This window comes from Peromyscus eremicus, chromosome 13 (assembly GCF_949786415.1).
Source record: "Peromyscus eremicus chromosome 13, PerEre_H2_v1, whole genome shotgun sequence".
In the NCBI taxonomy this organism is placed as follows: Eukaryota; Metazoa; Chordata; class Mammalia; order Rodentia; family Cricetidae; genus Peromyscus; species Peromyscus eremicus.
The window spans coordinates 49,894,007-49,910,714 of NC_081429.1; the positions used below are offsets into that span (position 1 = coordinate 49,894,007).

The following is a 16,708-nucleotide window of genomic DNA, read 5'->3' on the forward strand; positions in this document are numbered from 1 at the left end:
ACCTTTGCATGATGAAGTCTAAGTGAAACGCAAGCTCTCCTTTCTACAGCTTTTTGACCCCCTTGAGTTTGTAGCCCATGGAGTCCCTTCACAGAGTTCAAGTGGACAAATAAAAAAAGCCTGGCCCGGCCTGTGCAAAGCACTGATCTGATCTTTGATTTGGTCCCAAGAATGAGGACAGCTCAGGAAATCTGGCATAAGCTTGGACCCCCTCCCCCCACCCACACACCCCAACTTTCAATGCAAGTGATTTCAAGCATTTCGTCCAATGTCAACCCTGAGAGGAGCAAAAGGCACTTACGGGAGTGTTTCACATCCTGCTCTGGACAGAAGTCTAGAGTTTTAAGAGCCAGAAGCCCGTGAATCTTAAAACAAAACAAACAAAAACAAAATCCACACGGTCCTTTCAGCATTGCCCAGGTGAGGACAAGCGTGTTCCTGAAGCACCAAGCTCCCAAGTACCACTGCCAGCATGTCCATGGAGCCTTCGCTGAGGAGAACTCACAGAGCCTAGGAGATGCACACTCCCAGCAAGTCTCTGAGTTGGTCCCTGGACCATCTGTGTGCAGCTTCTAACAGTGGAGGTCAGACCTCCATTGCAATGAATCTAGAAATTTCTTTGATTTGTCTTACCTATCCGTTAGCTCTGCTCCAGATACAATAAGAGAAGACAACAGGTATCGCTTAAATAGGAATGTGGGTCGAGGGAGGTAGCCCAGTCAGGAAGGGACCGTCTGCACAAGCACAGGACCTGAGTTTGGATCCCAAGCATTCACATGAAGAGGCAGGCATTCCAGGGCTGGGAAGGTGGAGGCAGGAGCTTCCAGGAGTTAAGCTGAGTTCCAGATTGAGTGAGAGTCTGTCTCAAACTGTAAAATGCAGCATCATAGCGGAAGATCTCCAACATCAACATGTATATGCACATCTATGTGCTTATGCACTCACACATACATGCAAGCGCATGAAGATGCACACACATATTACTCTCCCCACTCTGAAAGGAAATTGATCTGGGCTGGGGATGCAGCTCAGTTGGCTGTGTACTTCCTACATGAAGCCCTGGACTTCATCCCCAACAAAGGAAAAGAGTGCACTTGGGGTTGTTGATGATTGTAAACACACACATTTGTACAGTTAAGGCATGGCAGAGGGGTCTGTCTGGTGATGTCATGAAATCTGTATTGTGTTCCACCTTGAAGAGGAGTTTGAAGGCACTTGAACTTTTCTTTAACAGAAATGGGTTATACCATTTCCAGTAGTACAATAAAGACATCCTTACTGAGATTTGTGTAGTCGTTGAATTTTTCACATACATTAATCTGGTACCTTTCCAGTTGCTCTGATTTCCCTGTTGAAACATCTATGAGACTCGTTAATTCCAGTCTTTCTTGAATAGTAGCAGGCATGGGAGCTCATCTTTTCCACGCTTTTTTACATTTACTAAGTTTAATGCGTCTCATTGCAACAAAAAGAAAGAGTATGTTTAAAGACGAATTAATTATACATGTTTTTTTTACTCCATGTCATCTTCAAAGTAAAACATGAAGCCAAATAGAAACAACTACATAATTATCGGATATCAGACAAGCTCTTCTGACTGTGGTTCAAGGGCCTACTCCTCACACATGATTCTCTTCCTCCCCATACCGCCCCCCTCTGGTGACATGTGTGTTACACACTGGTTTGGTATAAATTTTCAGCTTGTTGCAAGGCTTTCAAGAACTCAGCTATGTCATGAACGCGACAGGTGGATATATTGATATTTTCTGTCTTCTTCGTTGTTCGAGATCTTTTTGGATCAGAGCCAAACAAAGCATGTGTAGACTGTATTGGGATAAAATCACTCCATAGAAAAGAGTAGCAATTCAGCTGTAGGGCAAATTTTAACTACAAAAGCCATATTTTCAGAAATCATAAGCTAAAGATAGGTCCGAAGCATTGACAAAATGCTTTCCCCTAGCCGGGTAGTGGTGGCGCACACCTTTAATCCCAGCACTCAGGAAGCAGAGGCAGGCAGATCTCTGTGAGTTTGAAGCCAGCCTGGGCTACAGAGTGAGTTCCAGGAAAGGTGCAAAGCTACACAGAGAAACTCTGTCTCGAAAAACCAAAAAAAAAAGCTTCCCCTAGAAAGCCTGGGTTTTAAATGAAAAATCTCAGTGCCAGGCATGGGCTACATCCCTACAAATTATTAGTCAGGGAGACTACAGAGGCCTGTAAAGCGACACAGGCTACTGTCATTGCTCTGGGTTGCCCACCTTAACCACGTGGTAAAGCCCTGTTGCTGAAGATACAGCATGCTTTGATTACAGAACAGAGAAATCAAGCTAGAACTGAACTGAGAACTCCTTTCCGGCTGGCTAACTTTCATAGTGCTGAGAGGTGCTTTTCAAGGCCACTGGGGGTGGGGGTGGGGAGGGGATATAAATGGTCTCACCTAGAACTGGATCCTGAAGGCCACAATATCAACCTGCCAGATGAGATGTGCCCACAGATGCTAGAGTGACACAAAGATTATGGGAGCAACCAGCTACTTTCTGATTAGATTTGAGCCCTACTCTGTAGGGCTGATTGATGCCTGATACTATAAACCTGGTCCGTATGCCTCATAGGTCATAGATCATAATAGGGAAACGAGTACTGCTGTTTTTCTGAATGGACATGTCAGACTGCCTTCTAAATACTTCCATTTTTACCCCTAGATTAGTGCTGCTCTCAGCCTTTGCCAAACAATGCAGAGGTTCCTGACTGGTCATATTGGTGAGAATAAGTGACAGTTGGGCCTTCGAACCCAAATCAGGGACATTCATATCAACCTTTCCCCCAAAGCTCAGGGGGCATCATAGAAGAGGGAACTAAAAGAATGTAAGAGCCAGAGAGTGTAGAGGAGCACTGTGAAATGCTGTGTTCTAGACGTGGCGTTGAACTCATGAACCCACAGCGGCTATGGTTACCTGCACAAGACCCGCACAAGGTCAAGCCAGCAAGATTGGCAAGCATTCCAGCAAGTGGCAACTAACTGGATTCAGTGAGCTACCAAAAAGAAAAGGAAGAATAGGGGAAGGCATGAAAAAGAGAGGGGGATGCCCTGGGGACTGCCCAGGGGGACGTGGTGGTGAGGAGCTGGGTGTGGGTGTTATCAAGACACATCATATACATACATTAAAATCATCAACAAATAAATTTATTTATTTATTTTCTGTGTTTGGATGTTTTGCCCAAATGTATGTCAGTTGCACCACAAGAGTTCCTGGTGTCCGTGGAGGCCAGAAGAGAGTAAGAGATTTAGGTGCTGGGAATCAAATTCGGGGCCTCTGGAAGAGCACCCCATGCTCTTAACCACTGAGCCATCTCTCCAGCCCCATTAGCAAATAAATAAAAGGTATCCAAAAATAAAAACAAAATAAAATAAAACATTATCAACAATCTATTAAGAGAGAATTTGGGAACTTTCAATGGAAAATCAACTTACTCCTAAGAGGTTTATTTAGAATAACTTTTTTAGAACGCTTCTACTGTATTTATTTTTCAGGTTGCACAAAAATTTCTTAACTGTAAATGAACTTATATAAATTAGCTGTTCTTCCACCAGATTTCTGTGTGTATGCTTTACCTCTTGTGTCTATAATAAGAAGTAGAAAACAAAGGAGTAGAAAAAAAGAAGGAAGTGATTCTTTCCTTCTCAGAGTGTGATTAGATCAGTTAGACTCACCATTCATTCAGAAGCCCATGTGAAATCTGTTTATTCAGCCAATAAATACTTAGTGCACGCTAAGCATTATTCTAGGCAGTGGGGATACAGCAAAACAAAAACAAAGCAAATGGAGTTCTTTCCCTCTGGAGAGCCAGTTTAGATTAGAAACAATAAACCAATAAATAAGGAAAACATCTAGTATAAGAGATGGTAACATGTTATATCGAAAAATAAACAAGGCAGGAAGACAGGTTGTAGGGATAATTAACTACGGTTGAAGGTAACATTTAAGCCAATGTGTCAAGGAAGTAAGAGCAAACCAAATCGATGTCTAGGGAATAACATTCTGGACAGAATAAACAGTATGTGTAAAGTTCCTGATGTGGGAACAAGCTTTTGATATTTGCATAAACATACCAGTGCAAGAGAGATTTAAGCTTCAGCTGGCCTTGTAGAGAGCACAAACTCACTCACCTAAGTCCTGGAAGAATCCACACCATTGTGTTTGACCTGGGTTCGTGGTGGCTAAATGGAAGGGACTATTGTGGTTTCAGGTCCATCTCTTGTAGTTGAGTTTAACATTTCCAGGTGAGACTACAAGTCCCCTGTATTCCCATAGGGCAGTACAGAGGCAGGGGTGAGGGGTCAGATGTCCACTTGACCATCAGTATGCCCATCAAAACAGCCATGCAGATTAGTGGCTCAGTTAGCCGACTAAATGATCGAAGAACTAAGTGACTGAAGGCTCAGTCCAGTTATAGCTGTCCCACGGCAGACATACCAGACAGAGCACATGGGTAAAGCCAGCTTGACATCTCAAAGAGCAAAACGTTGGCCTGTTGATCAACTAATACTGAAGCCGAGCAAAGTTGTATTTCTTTCCAAGAGAAACTAATGTTTGAAAATCTGGAGAGAGAGAAAAAGAGACAGAGACAAAGTTGAGGGAGGCGGGGACACACACACACACATACCAGAGAGAGAGAGGGAGAGAGAGAGAGAGAGAGAGAGAGAGAGAGAGAGAGAGAGAGAGAGAGAGAGAGAGAGAGAGAGAGATTTATGACACACTCTCTCAAATAGCAAACTATCTCCAGATTCGCTGCATACCCATCCTGGGGACAATGTTAAAGCACGAGTTTAAAAACAGGCACATGTTAGTGTGGTAATTTTATCAATGGATGCAGAAACAAGGTACACTGATTCTCTTTAAATTGGCACGCTCAGTCCCAAATAGGTGAGCTCACAATTAAAAATTACAGGCACGCCTTTAATTCCAAGACTCTTGCAAAAATAGCAGCAAATGACACAGTCTTCTTCCTACACACTTCATCCCCAAACGGCAAAAGCATCATTACTCTAACCCAGTGTTTTCAAACCATTTGTTGGTTCACACCAATAGTGAAACACCTGTGACTCCTGTGCTTTGGCTCTGTTTGGAGTAGTTATGAAACATCTCAGGTGTGATTCATCTCCAGTAACCCTCCTTTTCCAGTTAGAAAACAAAGTTATTGATTACCAAAGATCAAATCTTTCCATTTAAAAAAAAAAAAACAAAAAAAACAGTGTTTGTTATTTGCTATTGCCCTTCCTGAAAACTCTCCAGTGACATCATTTTCAAACACGATTGCATAACTTGAATCAAGAACTCTACATGTCAAAAGGCTGGCTGCAATCACAAGGGCCAGGGTCAAGCCAGCAGGCTTTCAGCACACAAGTCGGGCTGATCTTGGCCTTCACTAGTTTAATCAAAGGCATAGAGTAGAAGCCAATTTAAAAAAATCTATCAGAGCACATCATTGTCTGTCTATAATTAAAAGATTCCTATCCCTTCCTCTTCTTCATATTAAAAAAAATGTTTAAAGATCTCTTTATATATAAAAACAACAGTAGGGGAAATGCCTTACATTGGATTGCAAGATAAACTATTCCAATTAGCTAGAAAATTGGGGAAGCGAAAAGATCCTCATGGGTTTGGGCTTAAATGTCCGTTACAAGCTGGGCATGACTGTGTACTCCTGTAACCCCGGCACTTGGGAGGCAGAGGCAGGAGGATGGCAGCAGTTTTCATGATGTTCATTTTCCAGTTGAGTAGTCTTAGAAGAACAATGCCTTGCCTGAGGCCCTTCAACTAGTGATGAGATTTTTACCAGGTCTACCTGCCTCTAAAACCTCGGAACAATTCAAAGCACAGAACAAATGGTTAAGATGGCTGTAGACTCATTCCTTAAGGTCCCCAGGTATATTCCAGTTGACCCAAACTGGAAGCAAAGAAAAAAAAAAGTCCATGTTCATTCCAGTATCGGGCCTTTGCAGGTTCTCTTGAGAACTATGATGTTGTCCCTAAAGACACACTTCAAAATAATTTCTCATGTCAGTGAATCCACAGGGTACCAAGCAGCTGAGCTCACAAAATCCTGGAGTTCTGAGCCCTAGAGCGTCTACAGTCCCTCTAAGCTTTTGAGTCTAAAGGAACTTATGCTGGGCTCCCTAAGATACTGCCTGGAAAATAATCACCTCTTTAGTGCATGGCGAGAGTTGCCTCATCTCCTTCCTCAGAGGAAGCTCCTTGGAACTCATCCTTGCCACCTACTAAATGCTAACACCCCCTTTTCACAGTATCATGACTAGCACTATATAGATGCAATTTCAGTATTCCACTTCAGACACCCACAAAGACAACAGGAAACCAACCGTGGAAATTTGGAACTTAAATGGTTTGCCTGTAGCAAGCTACTAAACAGATCATCCTTCATAGCCTTCAGATATTTTTTTCTTAATATATAAAGTGACCTTATTTCCTCTCACATTCCTCCTGGTGTGGGAGGGATATTTAGTTCTGAGATCATGTTGTGACTATTAATAATACTGAATTCCCATGACAGGGAATAAGGGAAGTGAGCCCTGGGGTGCTTTGAGGGCATTCCACGGATGAAAGTGATTAAAAATGGTCAGAATTCATTAAAAATATGTCCACAGCTTTCTAAACTAACAGGAAAACACTAAACAGGAACTAAGAGGCTCCTTTCATGAGTGGGAAACAGTGTTTTAATTATTTTCAAATACTTAAGTACTATACTCTGTTACTCTAACCTATTCCCACCCTAAATGCCAACTTAGCCAAAAAAAAAAAAAAAAAAAAAAAGGCTGTTGTAGCCTTTCTACTCCATCTAAAACACCTTTAGCTGTCACACTTCAGGTGACTGAAATGTGCCAGTACGTGAGAAGGAACCGGGCTCGATACAGCCTGGAAATTGTCTTCCATGGCCGAATGAATCGTCTCACTTTTTGTTTTCTCTACTCTAACTTCTCAACCAAGTCAATAAATATACTAAACTTAGGTTTGGGTCAAGGCATGCAGAATTTAACCTGCCATGGAAGTTTCTCTAAATTCATTCCAGAGTCTCAAGATGATCGTGATGTTAGATCTAGACACTCCGAAACAATTAGCAAAGCTGGTCCAGAAGAGGTCCAAAGTGGCCGGCTGAAGATGAGGCTATCCTTTCCTATCCAGAGCAGTGGTGTTGAGCAGGTAGAGTGGCACCAGCCGGCTGGCTTCTGGATAGGGGTCCCTGTCAGGGGCGGTAGGCTGCGAAGTCTCTCGCTGGGGCGTAGGGCTGGTAATGCTTGCGCGTTGGCCCAAGTCTCCGGGGGGTCATGTTCATGTAGTCACTCTGAAGGAGTCTGTTCCTCCTGCTATTTGTCTGCAGGCGGGGAAAAAAAAAGTCAATGTCAAAGGACTTGGAGGAGATATTATGGGAGGGGTCCTAAGATGTTGGGGTTAGTTATTCAGAACATCAGCTGCCAAGTGACCCTGAGAATCAGTATTGCGGAAGCGCCTTGGACTGTGATAATGACTAAGCAAAGCCTGGCTACTAGTCTACTAAAAACCTAAAGGAAGCTGTATTGTAGAAATGGGTCCATTACTCCCAACGTTGTCATCGAATCCAAAGCTCAAGAGCATACTTAACATATTCGTCACTGATACTTAAACACATCTGAAAGCCCTTCCTGTTTGGATAGGTTAAGCATTCCCACTTTAATCATTCATTAAGTAAGCTGTCTTTCCATAATTAACCAAAAAAAAAAAAAAAAAGAACCTTTCAGTTCTTTCAAGATCTGAAATAATAATTATAAATTTATGTCAGTAGAGGCCAAATGAATGAGGGTTTCTAGTTCCAGTTCTGAACACTACATTCCTATTCCCTGGGTGTATATATTTCTGCACAGGCAAGAATGGCACCCGCCACTGTTTCCCAGGAGCAGAGAGCGAGGAATGACATTGAACCTGGAGCTTGAGTTAACACTCACTTTGAATCCTGACCAAGGTTCTGGGTGGGAATTAGGAGCATCCTTGTCAGATCAATGTGATGGTAAAGTTTTCATTTTGACAAAAGACTTGTAAAGCTGTCAAACGCAGAAAGCATGTGGATTGTGTATTATGGAATTCTATCATGGATTCTCTACTATGAAAAACCAATGCCCATTTCTAAGCACCGAGGCCCGATGCCCTGGGTATGAGTAACAAGCTTTCCCGAACAGATAAATGAGAAAGTGACCATAGCCTTGGCCTCGTTTCTACGCGCCCTTGCCAGCGGCCTCAGGTAAGCAAAGAATGCTGCTGATGCTACCCAGGTAAGCGTTTTCAGCACTGACGCTAACTTTTAGGGTTCCCCTGCCAGCCCCCAAATGTTAACCCTTGCTTGTAGGTACTCCTTTGGAACTACAGCTTAAAGAAAGGCCCCAATAAGAAAGGTGTCATGACCCTGACGTTCCCCAAGTTACACACAAAGATAAAGAAAATCTGTTATAGTCAGCTCCCATGCCTACCCCAGCACCATGACCAGATAGCGGGCTTAGCTTGCATCAATCACCCTGACTCTAAACTAATGAGATAGAAATGGCTGGGAAGCCAATCCAGAACCCACAGCGCTCACGTGCACCCACAATGTGTATGTATGTATCCACAGTACCCACCTCCTGTGTCTGTGTATCTTTGTCACTCATGACTTCAGGGCCACTCTACCTTTACCCTTCTTCCACCTCAGCCTTACCCACTTGTTTTCTAGACAAGGCAGCAGCATCCAAGGCATACGGAAACAGTGTACTTAAATGGTCAAGAATGTAGTAGATTTCAAGGCCGATGTTACCCGAACACACATTATCCACACACTGTGGTACACACTGGCAGAGAGCATGTTAAAAACAAAATAAACAAAACCTTCCTCTAAGCTCAGGAAGGGAAAGCAGTTTAACAGCTCATCTGAGCGAACAGGGAATTGAGAGTGACAGGTGGCAGCCTGTGGCCGCCTGAGAAGCGTCTTCTTTACTCAAATGCCAACAGCAGGTCAAGCACAGAGACAGAATCTACGGCTGCTCCTAAACTCACACAGCCTAGTAGCACATGACAGGTTCTCAGGAAGCTCTGGAAAACAGCTAACTCCTACCAAGGCATATGGCTGACCAGCCAAAACTAAGATCCCAGAAAGTGGTCGAGCCCTGGGGGGTCCCTAGATGCCAAGCTCACTCAGGTTCCTAATGATCAAATGACAGAGAGAGGAAAAGATGAGCCCAAGGCAAAACTGTTCTATTGTTCTGTGAAATGTAAGTTATGTTTATGTGCCCCAATTGGTCAGAGAGTACAAAGACCTGGGTTTGAGGTCCAAGTAAGTGATGTTCTTATTAGAAAACGCGGTTTGACTCCCAAAAGCCACAGATGACATGACATGACATCAAGCACTAAGACCATCCAAGTCACAGTGACCTTGTAAGATAAGCCAGAAACAGCTCCCTCAGGGCAGAGATGACTCTTACCAGGAATTATGGGGCTTCCAACAAAAAGCTCACAGCATCTATGATGCCTGTTTTGGAAGGTGAATTATTTTAACTCATTGAAAGTGAGAAGCTGCTTGTGTCATTTTGGGGTAACTCCAGTCACTCAGCAAATTAATGTCTCATTTTAGAAGCTGGCTTCCTGACACATATTTACCATACGTTTTAAAGTGGTTCCTGTGGGACCACTGAAAGATAAAGCAGTTTCCAAAACTACTTCCCACGATGCTAGTAAATTCCTGTTGACCTAGGTCAATATGTGACGAGGGAGCTGCCTTTCTGGAAGGGGACCCATAGGGCCACCACACCTGGCCTTTAGATTAGGAAATTGAAGTTCTCCGAGATTTGGAAATCCACACAGCAAGCAAGAAAGCCAGTGACTGAGAATTAGAAAAACCAAGCGAAACCTAAGGTTTCGAAAATCATTGGCAACCACTGTCAAGCTACAAGACAGCAAAAATGTATACTCGAAGTCCAGAAGGAAGAAAGTTCTCAACTAACACCAGAGGCAGAACTTGGGCAATATGTTGCTATACCAAGCTTCCTGTCACCATAATTGGATAACTTGGATATCATAATTGGATAACTTGTAGAAGCTAGGCAGATTTCCAAGATGATAGAAAGAATTCCCAGGAACAGGCAAACACTATGTTCCCTGCTTTACAGAAGTTATAGATTAGTCAAAAGGTAGCCTGACAAATGTCCACCTGCCCTCTATGGTCTTGTGAACTACAGGAACATGTGGGAAATAGTAGAGAGGCAACTTTGGATAAGAAAATAAACAATTTAAATCTGAGAATGGATGACAGAACTTCATGACTTAAAACTAGAGTTGTCCTGTCCCCATACCAACACTATAGTAAAAGTAAGATGGTATCACATTGCCTGGCTTCCAGAAGTCCCTGACTGTATATTACCTACTTAAATATATGGATTATGCCTTGAAATGGGTATCGTATTTCAAGCGGGCTTAGTTAGGTCTTTATTTGGTTTCTATGGGGATTACCTATTTAGCAACCCAATAAGCATTCATTAAATCCTAAGTGTACTTAATAGCAGATGGGTGAAAATATCAAGAGAAATGGTCTTTTTCCCTTTCACACAGCATACATTTCTCATTGAATATTCACTCAACTTCTGGAAAAAAATTCAGAGGCACGTGAAATCAATATATGAGCTGTTCTGTTCCTTGTGCACAAAGAAGTTTCTAAGAAAAGGACCCTTGCTAAGGTGGTCCCTTCTTAACAGTTAATGTATCCATCAAAATGTGTTCAAAAGAGGGTGGAAAGGATGACTCAGAGGTTAAGAGCGCTGGCCTCTCTTCCAGAGGACCCAGGTTCAATTCCCAGCACCCACATGTTGACTCACAAATACCTGTAACTCTAATTTCAGGAAATCTGATGCCCTCTTTTGGCTTCCAAAGGCACCCGACACACAAATGGTGCACAGACATACAGGCAGGCAAAACACTCAAACACATAAAATAAAATGTTAAACATTTTGGATGTGTTCAAAAGTCAGACATGGTGGCACATACCTATAATGCCAGCCCTCGGGAGGCTGAGACAGGAGGATCACCGTGAGTCAGGACCAGTCTAGATTGCATAGTAAGTTCCAGGAAAATCTGGGCCATGTAGTGAGACATTGTCTCAGAAAAAACAAACAAACAAACAAACAAAAAAAACCATTCAAGCTTGGATCAAAAATTCAACATTGAGAAAGGTAAAAAATATATATATATGTATATATATACACACATATATATGTATATATATACATATATATGTATATATATATATATATACCAAGCTTATTGCAAGAATATCTAGGGGCTGGCGAGATCTCTTCAGTGGGGAGAGCTCTGGACAGTCTCTCTCCTTTTATGCTTTCATAATGACAGCACCACACTTGGCCTCACACAATGCAACTGCTTCAGAAGAGACAGAAAATAGGACTCACATAAACAGACCTGTTTTCTTCTGGTTTGAATACACAATTTCAGCCGCCTACTTTCTTCTGGCTTTTGGCCCTGAGCCAAAGCTGTTCATTGGCTTCAGTTGCCTGGCTTCCTGATGGGGCTCAGATTTTAATGCTTTATGTATGTATTCATATGCTTTATATGCAATTATTATGTTGCAAAAATAAGGATAAGAAAGTTAACTACTTCTAATCTTCCCATTTAGTTTCTGATCCTTCCTGGCCACTTAGTGCCTTCTAGAAAACAGAACTCACGTCAGTCAGATCGTTACTTCACATAAGGTTGAACAGTCTCATAAACATCACATTGCAGCAGAAAAGATGCAGGCCGGATTCTTAATACAGTCAGAGTGCATGTGCAGAGAAGTTACATAAAAGCAATGTTGCTCCTCTTACCCAGACGTTATAAAGAACCACTGTCACTAGCAAGCCATAAAATAACAGGACCCCAGCAACCACGGTCGGTGCCCAAAACAGCTTAGGAGTTGCCTGATCATGACAAAGATGTTTCTCTGAAAAACATAACAGAGTGGGTTATGGATACAGCAACAGCAGTTGAGTACATGTCTGTCCTGAACATCAGAGAAGAAGTTGAAAGTACTAAAATATGCAAAATATTACCAGCTTAGATGATCTCTAATCTTACTCTTTGGGACTTACTCAAGGCCACCAGGATACAAGGCTGAGGTGGCAAGCCATTGCCTTAGAGTGGCACACTGCTGGCATTGTGGTCATTGAATCTTGTTGAACTTTGTATAATTCAAAATGGTGACTTTCAATGACTTTAACCTGACCCCACCCCCTTACCCCCATCAGAAGCTAATTTATCTGTACACTAAACTCTATCTTTGAAACAAGTAAAATGATAAATGTTTTCAAACCTTAACATGGCAGTCAGAAAACTAGCCTGGAAAAATTAAAGAGATAAATATCTAGCTCCAACTCCAACAGTTTATCTGATGCTGAATGAGTCACATTATATCTTTAGTATCAGAAAGGGGATGGAAAAAAACATGCAGTTCTATTGAAACTCATAGAAAATTATAACTAGGAAGAATACTTCACAGTTCATTGAAACGTATAGACTTTGGGTCTGATTATTTTCAATGCATGACATTTTTTATTTATAAGTTCTTTATAATTAAGTTGTAATAAAAATACATAAATAAAAAGAATACCAACAACTCTGTAGTCCATGAAGTTTTAATCCTGGCTACTCATTAGAATTATCTGACAAGATTTGAAAACATTATCTAGTTCCCCTTTCTCAAGCCATATTGATTAAGTCAGAGGCTCAAAGTTGAGTGCAAGCATTTTTCTGTTTACCTACTTAGGTTCATAATATACAAACAGGGTTGAAAGATGCTGAGTACAGAATCACTGCATATTTTCCAGTTCTCCTGAATGTATGTATGTGTATGCACACATACAAATTACTTGCCTAAGTAATATATCATTTATATGGAAGAAATGTTTTGTTCTTGGCTTCCAAAATAGGATATCTTTTTTACCCTTTGACTTAATCCAATCAAAATATTTTGCCTGAGCATTATTGATATTAGAAATCTGAGTTCTCACATTAATTGCCTCTGTCTTTGCCAGAACACAAAAGCTACTCTGCCATACTAAGATACTTCTTTCCTTGTTTAGTATTTGATTTTTCTCAAGGACAGCTTTGTTCTGACGTAAAAGAAAATGTATTTATTGCAATTGTGCTAGAATTGAATATAAAATGGAGCATACTTTTTCTTATTTATCACTCTGTGGGAAAGAAAAGCTATAATATAAGCACATACACAAAAATCTACCTGGCCTCTCTTAGTTTTATATGTTAATGCCAATAACTGTATCCTGAGTTTGAGAATCCCATTATTTTTCTTCATAATGTTTAGACAGAACATAATCTCAACATAAACATAAACACTTATTGCTACTGATTCATGAATACTGCTTAATCATATTGAGTTTGGGACTATTAACCTACTCAAGATCACAAGTTTCATGTCCCCTAAATTTCTAGTTCAGCATCCTTTCTATGTTTTGGAAAATGGGGAGAAAGTTAATGGAGGAAGACCATGGACCACAAAAGAAAAAAGAGAGAACTAATTTGATATTCAACCCATTCTTCCTGAGCCCTGATCCATCAGGCTATGCTTCATCTTAGTGGACTCTATGCTCAATTTTATATGTGATCTCAGCCAAAAGGCATAAAAACAAACAATAGACTTGCATTATAATGGCAAACTTTTTCCTGACATGACCTACTTGACTCGAGAATAATCTTATAGGCTCTGTTCCCATGGATTATAACTCCTTCCCTCTCTCTTCCACATAATGTCAGTGAGGAAAGGTATGGGCATTCAAAATACAAGCTGGAATCATTTCTAAAGGAAAAGGAAAACAGACTTAAACATGATTTGTCTCTGAGTCTCAGATCACTGGTGAGTGTTCTGGCCTCACCCCTTCCCCCAACCTCAATGTCAGCATTACCAAACACAAGTACAGTCAGTCACATGTTACCTTTCACGTGAATAATAGTCCCATTGCTCTTCTCATTGTCTAGGTAAGGAGGAGGGTACATGACCTCGATTCTGCAGAAGTAAATATCTGTTTGGTTAGCATGGAGATTCCGGAGGTAGAACGTCACTGTTTCGTTGTCCAGTTTCCCGTCACAGTTGAACCCCACGTTTGAGTGAAACTGAAGCTGGTAGGAGAAGTTCCCATTCACAACGCAGACTTCCACATCGCTGTTCACTCCCTTGTAAAGGGACGCGCGGAACTCCTTTGAGAGAAGGCTATGTGAATACCTGCAGCTGAGGGCGACTTCGTTGTTATCCACCACCAGCATGGGTGACTGCTTCACCAAAATCTTGTTTTCTGAGGGGGAGACAATGTAGTTAGGGGTATCAGAGTAATAGTTCTGTTGTCCTGAAATCAGAAGGAATTAATTAGCCAACTAAACAGATCTCCAACAAAGTTAGTCTCTTGGCAGACAAAGATAGAATAGTAGTTCTTCTTGGAGTGATAACGTCAGCAAAAGTTTTAAAGTTTGTTTCAATAGTGTTGGCATCCTTTTTTGAATGGGAAAATGGAGTGTGTTTCCACCTGGAAGGCAAAAGGTGACCTTCTGCCAGCACTGAGCACCAGAACTATGCACTAGGAATTTTTTGAATCAAATTGAGATTCCTAAGATGTTAATCAGGCCGGAGGCTGACTTTCTGATTAAGTGATATGTTTGGAAGCAGCCTGGCACTGGTGCCCAGATGGATTTGTTTTCAGTTGGGTGACAGGTTTCTATAAGGGAATTTAAAAGTTTCAAAACATTTTGGCATTGCTTGTTGACCAACCCGTGGGGTAAAGAGGTGAAGAAATCTGTAGCTCCAAGTGTTGGCTTTCATTTCTCTTCCACAGCAAATTCAGAGAACGGCCTCCCAAGAGACTTGCATGTCCGCTCTCTTAAATCGAGAAGAGTTCTACCTTTATGCAATAAACAATCCAAAATCTGGGTATCATCTGTTCAATTTCTCACTGTCTGTTCAAAAGCAAATGAAGTGAAACTACATTATCAACTCCACTGGGGAGGAGACCACATTGATATCGTTTTTCCAATGCATCCCCATTTCACAAAATATGCTCCCCAGAACACAAAAATATGTCCCTTTTTAAAAACTGATTATTACAATTTTAAGTGTGTGTATGTGTGTGTATGTGTGTGTGTGTGTGTGTGAGTGTGTGTGTGTGTGTGTGTGTGTGTGTGTGTACATCACAGCACACAAGCAGAAGTCAGAGGGTAACTTGCAGGAGTTAGTTCTCCCTTCCACCCGGGATCAGGCTTGGCAACAGGTACTTACTGTGTGTTTAGCTCTATATTCTTTTTCTAAACAAACAAACAAGCAAACAAAGAAAACAATACAAAACAACAACAAAAATACAAACAAACAAACAAACAAAAGGGTCTCACTCTGTAACCTGGGCTGACTTAGAACTCACTACACAGACCAGGCTGGCCTAGAACTCACAGCTTCACCTACTTCTGTCTCCTGAGTGCTGGAATGAAAAGTGTGGGCCACCATGCCTATATATTCCTTTGTGAGGGGAGGGGTGATGTCTGAATGATGTCTAGAAACATGAATGGTTCATCTAGAGTCATTGAAGACATGGTGAATAAAACCAGAACTGAAACCAAATGCCACACCACATAAATAGCTGACCGCTTAAGCAAGAGGAATCAGCGTCACAGATCAAAGACCCTACAACCTTTTTCTGAAACATAACCTCAAGTTTTTAGAATTAAACGAATTTCTGTTTGTCTGTGGAAGAAATTTAATATAAATAAAAACAATTTTTGCTGGGGGCATGCTAATAATTACCTAGTTACGATTTTTTTTGGTTGTGAGCCTAGCCTTAACAGCTGAGCAATCTCTTCAGCCCCGTTTATAATTTTCAAAAAGTTATTTGTACCCCAAAGCTAGCTAGAATCAGAAGTTGTTAAAAATAAAATTTGTCATTTAACCTGGGATTGAATTCATGTACATAGGTGGGGGGGGTTGTTTGTTTGTTTGTTTGTTTGTTTGTTGTTTTGGATAGAAAGTAACTACACAGAATTAAGCCTCTAATTACTTTTGTCTTCTATATAATTCTCAGTATTTCTATACATCAAGAACCTTAAAAGAAAACCCATATCCATGCCTCTTACTCCCAGAAATTCTGATATATTTGGCATAAGTTAAGATGGGGTTAGTGTTGATATCGGGGTTTGGAATAACCTTACTAAAGTGTAATTCACACACTATAAAATTCTCCTTTTAAAGAGTAATACTCTGGAAGTTGTGAGTATCCCACAACTATCTGTTTGTAAAATATTTTCATTACATGAAATGGAAACGTCATGCCCATTAGCTGTCACTTCCCATCATTCTCTCTCTCTGTGTCTCTCTCTGTCTCTGTCTCTGTCTCTCTCTCGCTCTCTCTCTTGCTCTCTCTCTCTCTCACTCTCTCTCTCTCTTGCTCTCACTCTCTCTCGCTCTCACTCTCTTTCTCTCTTGCTCTCACTCTCTCTCTCGCTCTCTCTCGCTCTCGCTCTTGCTCTCCAGCCTCTGGCGACCACTCATTTACTTCTTGTCTCTATTTGCCCATTCAGGACATTTCATATGCATGGAAACATGTCATTTTGTATCTGGCTTCTTTCCCAGGACAATTTTCAAGTTTCATCCA

The 16,708-nt window shown here is 41.4% G+C and overlaps 1 protein-coding gene across 1 annotated transcript in view; it reads right to left on the bottom strand.

The window, feature by feature from the left end:
* Positions 1-7,027: 7,027 nt before the first annotated feature.
* Positions 7,028-16,708, bottom strand: part of Cd28 (CD28 molecule) — a 66,517-nt gene continuing 56,836 nt past the window's right edge. The window contains exons 3-5 of the mRNA XM_059278504.1: positions 14,015-14,371; positions 11,891-12,006; positions 7,028-7,389 (exon numbers count right to left, since the gene is read on the bottom strand). Coding sequence (XP_059134487.1) covers positions 7,261-7,389; positions 11,891-12,006; positions 14,015-14,371 — 602 coding nt within the window. The 3' untranslated portion in view covers positions 7,028-7,260. The remainder of the gene's footprint in view (positions 7,390-11,890; positions 12,007-14,014; positions 14,372-16,708) is intronic.